The sequence below is a fragment of the Mus caroli genome, chromosome 11, assembly GCF_900094665.2.
Source record: "Mus caroli chromosome 11, CAROLI_EIJ_v1.1, whole genome shotgun sequence".
Lineage (NCBI taxonomy): Eukaryota > Metazoa > Chordata > Mammalia > Rodentia > Muridae > Mus > Mus caroli.
Genome location: NC_034580.1, coordinates 27,495,381 through 27,503,255, shown reverse-complemented (window position 1 = coordinate 27,503,255; position 7,875 = coordinate 27,495,381). Strand labels below are relative to the sequence as shown.

Below are 7,875 nucleotides of genomic sequence, written 5' to 3'. Positions count from 1 at the left end.
TATTTCAGAATGAGCTCAGGTGCCTTGCTGCCTTTGGCAGATTCTAGGGAATCATTTCTAGGTCTGCCTGGTTCTTTTTTCTTCTGTGTTTGATATCACAGAGGTGTGGGAGAAGAGATGAAAATAATCTCTTTAAAATGGTGACATTTGCTTGATCACACAGACATTTGTATGGCATCAAAGCTCTAGTTCCTGAAATAGAAGGCAGAGGATAAAGCAGGCTCAAGCTTAGATCTCAGCATCTGTGTCCCCAGTTCACCGCCCTTAGGCCCCATCGGCCTACATCATCTCTCACGGACACCTAATCAAAGACTGTGCAACACAAACCATGGATGTTGTGCTGCATCCTGGAGTTGATGCTGATGCTCATTTTTAACTTCCATGAGACAAGTAGTCCTTTTGTAACTCGTCACCACACGCAATCACAGTAAGACATGTTCCCAGACGGCCAGTGGTAAAGCCCAATTGACTAGAGAAAGATTTGAATTTATCTAGAGAAGATTCATGGCATCTCAAAACAGAAATATTCTCTAATAAGAGACCTGGAATGGCGAGATAAATCCCAAATTCTTAGTTTTTCAAATCTAGCAGTTCCCATCCTTGGAATATGAGGGAGGGAGAATACTGAGGGAATTCTCAGAGGATAATTTTTAAGGAGGCAATATGACCCAGTAGGCAGACAGTGTACCCAGGATGGCAGACTCAAAGCTGGTGGCTTATGTGGAGATATGCTTGTGTCTGGATCAAATATAAGTGCTGGTCCAGGTCAGTGGAAGCTAATTCAAACAGCAACAGAGTAGCTTCTCATTTCTAGTCCTCTAAATAGGGATTAAAGAGACTAGCTGGGCATGACAGGGTCTAGAAGCAAACCTGGAACCTGTCACATGTGGGTGGACAATGGAAACAGCTGTCAGAGTGTGACTAATAGGAGCATGGGCTCCCTAGGGCAGTTTCAGTATACTGTCAAGGCAAGTCTTAGAAATTGCCAATTAAGAGAAAGCAGTACCTACTCTGCTGAAGCTCCTGCAACCCACAACTCCGGGGCAAAAATACACCATGCAGCCCACTTCCCCACAATTCCCAGTGGCTGGTTTCCATGCTGGGGAAAAAACCTGAGAAGTAAAACATCTCACAGTCCATTTGCCTCCTGCCGTCCTATTCTTGAGAATAGTTTATCGTGGGAGGGAAGTGCAGCTACATTACTTCCCAAACAGGGTATTCATGGGTGTACTTTGTTGTTAATTTACCATTGAAAACTTAAATGTATCTTAAAACATAAGTATTAACACATCACAATACTCAGTAGTCTACATGAGACATGGGCCAAGTAAAAGAGAACACCTGCAGTTCCCGAGCTATGGGATTAGAACCCCAGTCTCTGAAGGTACTGAGAGTTCAACGTTTTGAAATTGGAGATGAGGTTCAGTGGTAGAACATGTGCTTATCACATGAGGGTGCAGGGGTCAATCTCCAGGAGGAAGAAAGAACACTCAGATTGCAGGCTGATACACCCCACCCCCAGACACCACACAGCAGCACATGAATTAACAGTCAGGCCAAAGACACTACAGCTGACAGCTCTTACAACTTCCAGAAGCCAGGAATGCCTGCCATGAGCACTCACATGACTAAAGACTTTTTCATACTGGTTTGTTCGGCCAGGGCCCAACATGACATTCTTAGTGTTCTAAAAATGTCATATTCCCAAAAGGGAGTCTACTTATGCTAAAATGAAATAAGTATAGTAAAAGAAATCTGAGTTAAAAGTTTTATTCATTCAACATCTCACATTACAAATATTTAAAAATTATATGCATACTGGTATAAATAGTCATTTGCAAACTATTTAATAACATTAATTTTCCACTAGCACTTCAACAAATGAACTCTTTTAAAAAAGAAACTGTGTTATATAACTTAAGAGTAGAACATACAAAAATAGGAACTTAACGTGAAAATGACTTTAATAAAAAATGAATTACCCTTATTTAAAATGCTAGAATAAATACTACAACCTCCCCATACACAGTAAAAACTATATGGAAATTCAGCCAAGTAGTACAATTAACTGACGCACTTAAATAACGTTCCCTTCTGATAATATGAGCAATACACTGGAAAAATTAGGGATTAGTAAAAACTAGACACCCACTTGCTAAAAGTTTCACTTCCAAAAAAATATAACAAAAATCTGATGAAATTATAAAAACTAATTATACTTTAAATTTTAAAAATATAAAAAATAAAACAGTTGAATACAATATTGTCCCAATTCTTACAATGCTATCAATCACAGTAGCTTTAAAATAAGATAATAAAATAAAGCAAATGACCAAAACCTCTTTTATTCCATTTTTAAAAATAATCTCAAATTTACATTAGTAGAAAGATTGATTTCTGATTCTTTTCTTTAGAAACACCAGCAAGAAAGAGGATTACTCTTAACAGTAGAAAATGACATTTTTTAATGTCTGCAATTAAAAACAAAGAATTACACTGCAAAGATCTTCCAAAGTGTGAGATAAGTATTGCACATAACTGGAGTGAGCTTGCCACAATTCATCACATTCAAGTTTTAAATCACCTTTTAACAGAAGATTCAACTCTTCAAAACAAAAAGGGGTGAATTATCAAGTCTTTCCAACAGCACTCTCATAAAATGCTAAGTTCATTCACTGCACGTTTTATGTTGCATTCTGCAGAGGTCTGTGTATGGAGAAGTAAATATATTATACCAAAGCCAGGGGGCACGGGTAGGGTGGGGGTCCTTTACATAGAAAATAATCAGAAACACTTTATTTTACATTGCAAAAATAACCATGTAATTACTCTGTAACTACATTGTAAATACATGGCTGGTGCCATGCTAGTGCGCTAGAACTACATGCTTGGTAAATTGAAGTGATACCCTAAAACCTGTAAACTAATTACATGTTAATAATGTTTGAGTTACATGGTAACTCCCAGCTACAATCCCATGTAATCTGAAGGACATGTAATCATAAAGTTCAGAGTAATAGATAATCATTGTTTATGCCCTGTAAAGAAGTGGAACCAAATCATCTGTAAACACGCTTGTCACACAATCACAAGTAAATATTAGCAGAATAACAATTTCTTACATTAGTCATGCATACTAACATTACAAACCTGTCCTGTGGCAGGCGATTTCATTATATAGAATTTAAAAGAGCAGACATCTCTGAATCAAACATGTAACATCAATTAATTAAGATTAAAAATGATTAAACATTCACCCAAAATGTCTGCATTTTATGAATAATTTAAAAAACTTAGTAAGAAGCTGTAGACAATTTTGTTATTTTAAATTTCTACCCTATGGTTATGCATTTAATTTTTTTTTTTAGGAACTACAGTGTTATTTTGTCATTTTCATGCGAATTTTTTTCATTAATTTGTGACTTTACATAGACTATTTCTTAAATTATAGGTACACCAGTAGCTGGTGCTGGGGAAGGATGTTTAAGCAACATGCTTTCTCTTCTCTGCAGACTCTAAAATAGCATTGCCAGTGCACAACATTCATAATTTAAAATGTATGCAGAGCACTGAAATGTATAAAAAGCAGAATATAAGAAAATAAAATTTATTAAAATTATTTATATTAAAAAATGAAGTATATGAAGATCTCTCAGTAATAAAAGTACAAAAAGCTACTCTTTGCAATATGAAAAATTGAGGTATTGCATAAAGAGATATCCCGTCAGTGAAAAGTGTGCCTAAAAATGTTCACTGTTGGAAAAACAAGGTATACAAAAGTAGTGCATAACAAATGTACATCATGTGCATGACAAAATAAGTCAGCTACAGACACTGTACCGGAATTCAGCAGGCCGTGTACAAAGGGAAAAGGATTACTCAAAGCTAGTTCTCAAGCAGTGTTAGTTCTTGTGAACTCATCACACCTGTTTACTGAGTAGGACCAGCACAATAGCACACCCCAAGCCACCTACAAGCATTAAAGGAAGAAAAAGAGGCAAATGAACATTCCAATTAGAATCATGTAGTTCAGGAGAAAAGAAAAAGATGTCCCTGACCAGCTACATGAGAGACAGCACCCTCCACCACACAGCTGCTTCGCTGTTCTGTTAGCAGGGGATTCTTTGACAGTGGCTCCCTCTTTCTGTTGGACTCTTAGACAGCAAGTGCCTCCATTTTGACCTTTGGAACTTAACAGGTGTAGTTCATTAAAGCCTGTGTTAAAAATAAAGGGCTGCTTTTCCTACAGACAGCAGAAGAGTCACCAGCCAGGCGGTGACAGCACTGCAGGCAAGTCTTTGGTTCTGAAGGATCCAAGATGGTACTGTTAGGCAGCACAGCTAGCAAGACTGCACTTAGACTGCTGCTGTTAAATGCTTTGCACACTGATAGTAATCCTTTGAACTACGGTAGGGCATTTAATAAGAGAATGGCAATTAAACCAAAAGTTACTTCCATGACCGGGGCTTCAAGAGACTATTTTAAATTTACCCCCCGAAGCAGACTGTTCAAAACATAAGAACATCTTTCAAAGCTAGGGTTGTATTTATAATAAAGCATGCATTACTTGATGAAGTTGGCACTTCAAACACTATGTCCCATGCTAAGTTCGGAAAGTGTATGTTATTGTACCTTATAGGAAGAGTAAGATAACCATACGGACTTTTGCACAGATTTACACAATTACTTAGTTCAACAGTGCAAAAACACTTTGCAACTACTTGACTTTTTTTTTTAACCTTTCCCCCCCACATTTTCTATGTTACAACTAAATTACAGGATTCCAAAGTAACTTCAAATGGAAAACAAGGCCAATGGGCAGCCGATCTGTATGTTGTTTTTAATCTTCCAGTTTTGGCTACAAGTGTAGTGTAACACAAAGTCAAAAATGATATCCTTGAGGTATGTCTAGATATGTTGTTTTTAATGTCAAAATGGAGAGCAAAGGCTGACACCTGATGACTGTTAGTAAATTAGGATATAGAGTTTATATATAATAACAAAAATAAAATTTATGTATTTGTTCTTCTGTTTTCCCACCAGACATCATTAATTCTAGCTTTGGTAGGTTTCCTGGGGCTGTGATTAGGAAGTCAGTTAAATAAATAAGCGCACTCCCCTCAGTAGTAAAGTCACCCAATTCTTACATTCGGAATTTTAAGAATTATTTCAAAGAAAACAAACTCAGCTCTGCCTACTTTATTTTTTCTGATGTATGAAGGCATTTGAGGCATGATCAAGCTATCGTCAGCCTCAAAGCTCTTATAGTTATGCTGCTCAATCTTGCTCATGCATTTGCTTGCTCTGACATACTCTTTCCTGTTAATAACTGTTAACTTCCTCCATTGCTGTTAAAGAATAAAAAGGGATAGAAAAGAGAGAGATAAGGAATGAAAGAAAAGAACTGGCAAGAGCACTTTCCTGGGGGAGACCAGACGTGTCAGAACAGACGATAGTGTTACTGTTGGTGATTATCTCAATAAAGTTTTCTTATATGTTATATCATTACCAGCAATTAAAACCTCAACATATTGTCTCATTTCTCTGTTAATATTTCTCTCCTCTAAGAAAATGCTACAGCAAGTTTGGATCCTCTTGGCCTCCAGCAAAACAAGAGAATTAAAACCTGCATGCAACATAATGGCAATGTGAAATGGAGTTGAACATACTGTTTGCAGTGACATGAGAGTCTACAAAATACCTATGTTGTAGGTTGTTCTTTTCATTCTACCACTGATAGTTACACACTGCTGTGCAGGACATGCCAGTGTGAAGAGGCTGAGGAAGAGTTGGAATTAACAGAAGAGGGCACTTCTTCTGAGGCCTGCAAATGAGCTCTGGAGTCATTCATTCTTCAGTTCCAGCGGAATGAAATATGCCGAGGGCGGTCACCACCTTCCTTCACCAGGGGCTTGTGGAATTCTCTGCCAGCACGAGAGTGAATAGCAGCCCAGCAATATTCACAGTAATACTGCAGACAGGTAACATTAGCACAGAAAAATGGAGCAAATTTCCCCCCACAACGGGCCCCTTGACATTCATCACACAGCTGGTCATCCAAGACATATGGCTTAACCTCCACCTGCATTGGAGAGACAAAAAGGGAGTTGGCATTTTGGTATCATGTGCAAGTCCACTTCTGTGTTGTGCTCCCACCTCCCTGTGCCAAGGTGCCACAGGAAGGAGCAGTGATGCACTTATTGCAATGAAGACTGTCCATTTTAAATACTTTTCATAAGATATCTATATTGATTATCATGTTAAAATAAGTTTCAGACAAAAAAGAAACAAAAGAAGAATTTTATCAGAAACTATCATAATTTAAACAAAACCATCTAAGCACTTCCATCTCTCACAAAATGTGTACCACAAGATTTAGTGGGCAAAAAGATGTCTGATTTCTGCCTCACGTACTTTTGAGTGGTTGCTGAGCCTGGCTGGTGGTTTAAGTGTCTACATCTTGGGTTGTAATCACAAAGTTGGGAGTCTGGTACAACATGATGTGTTCTTTGTCAGAGTAGTTTACTTGAATCTAAAAGTTAGAGGTGACTTTACAGAACTGGGCCTATACCAGTGTTCAAAAGACCAGCTGTCATCTGAACCTCTCAGGTATTAAAATGACCCGGTCACTACTTTACCAGCTACAAAAGATTGATGATGCTAGGTCTTGGGAGACTCCTGGATGGAACCTCCTAAGACTTGAGTCCCACAATGCAGAGGATCTGGAGAGAGGCTGAACACTGACCTAGGGATTTCACTGTGGAAAACCAAAATTTTCATTTCTAATGATAACCCCCAGCTCTGACCAGCCCATTGGCAGGGACGTGTGAATGAAGAGCAGGCAGGCAGGTGACTGTGCTCCAGCATATCCTGCCCATCACTTGTAGCTACAGCACGAGCTTCCTCTTTACTCACACTAGAGAATGACCACAGACACTGAGGATACAGGACCTGAAACAGTGAGTATCAAACACCACTGACCATGTTTATAGCTCAGACGGTGAACAGCACAATAAAAACTGACTGATTAAGACTGTGGAGTATAGTGCCACCATGCTGGCTGCTAGTCCCAGTTCCAAGGGAAGTGCCAGTGTACATCAAACACAGGGCTTACATTAGATGGTGCACCATTTCTAGAATTCTCCAAACACATTCCAGGACGTACCCGTTTATCTATCTCTCCATGCTGCAGCTGAACAAAGCGGGCACTGATAGCAGCTATGTAACTCTGTTGATTAGAAAACGCGACTCTTCCAGCTCCTTTTGGGTATTTGAGCTCTGGGTCAGTATCGATTCCAGCATAGCAGACGCCTCCATACAGCCGGTCCATTATCATTGCAAGCTCCACTAAAAGAAAAGGAACAAGACACTTACTATCAGGAAAACTCATCTGGCTCACCTAATGTTTCACCAAAAAAGTTTATGTGACCTCTGAGTATATATGATTATAGTCATTATTAAAATCTAAATAATTATAATAATATCTATTATAGTAACTTTTATGCTGGGTGACTGTTTAACTGCAAGCTGGCTGGTTTAAAATGTGCTTTCTTAATTTTCACAACCCATAAAATAGGAAGTAATTTTCTGAGAAAACTGAGGCTCCAAGATGAGTGGTCTGTCTAGGTGACAGGGTCAGGCCTGGAACCTAGGTTTGTCTGCTTTCATATCTGTAAGCACTTTCACATCTTTCTCACTGCTGTCATATCTGTACTGGTTAGTTGGGTATTGATTCCTATAATTTGAACATTAGAAAGTTAATGGGTAGATTCTCTGGAAGGCCCTCTCACCATCAAAGTCTGTACCTTTGTTTACATATAGTAGTCACTAGCACATCTCGCACTGGCTGCTCTTTCAGAGGACCTGTGTTTGATT

At 38.6% G+C, this 7,875-nt stretch overlaps 1 protein-coding gene across 4 annotated transcripts in view; it reads right to left on the bottom strand.

Annotated features, from left to right (window-relative positions):
• Window positions 1–1,484: 1,484 nt before the first annotated feature.
• The window catches only part of Cpeb4 (cytoplasmic polyadenylation element binding protein 4), a 64,643-nt gene continuing 58,252 nt past the window's right edge, over window positions 1,485–7,875 (bottom strand). For 3 of the 4 annotated variants that reach the window (XM_029483793.1, XM_021178511.1, XM_029483795.1), the window contains 2 exons: window positions 7,166–7,347; window positions 1,755–6,082 (listed from right to left, as the gene is read on the bottom strand). In XM_029483793.1, coding sequence (XP_029339653.1) covers window positions 5,855–6,082; window positions 7,166–7,347 — 410 coding nt within the window. In that variant the 3' untranslated portion in view covers window positions 1,755–5,854. Of the gene's footprint in view, window positions 6,083–7,165; window positions 7,348–7,875 lie in introns of all 4 variants that reach the window. The other variant, XM_029483794.1, reaches the window with a different exon arrangement.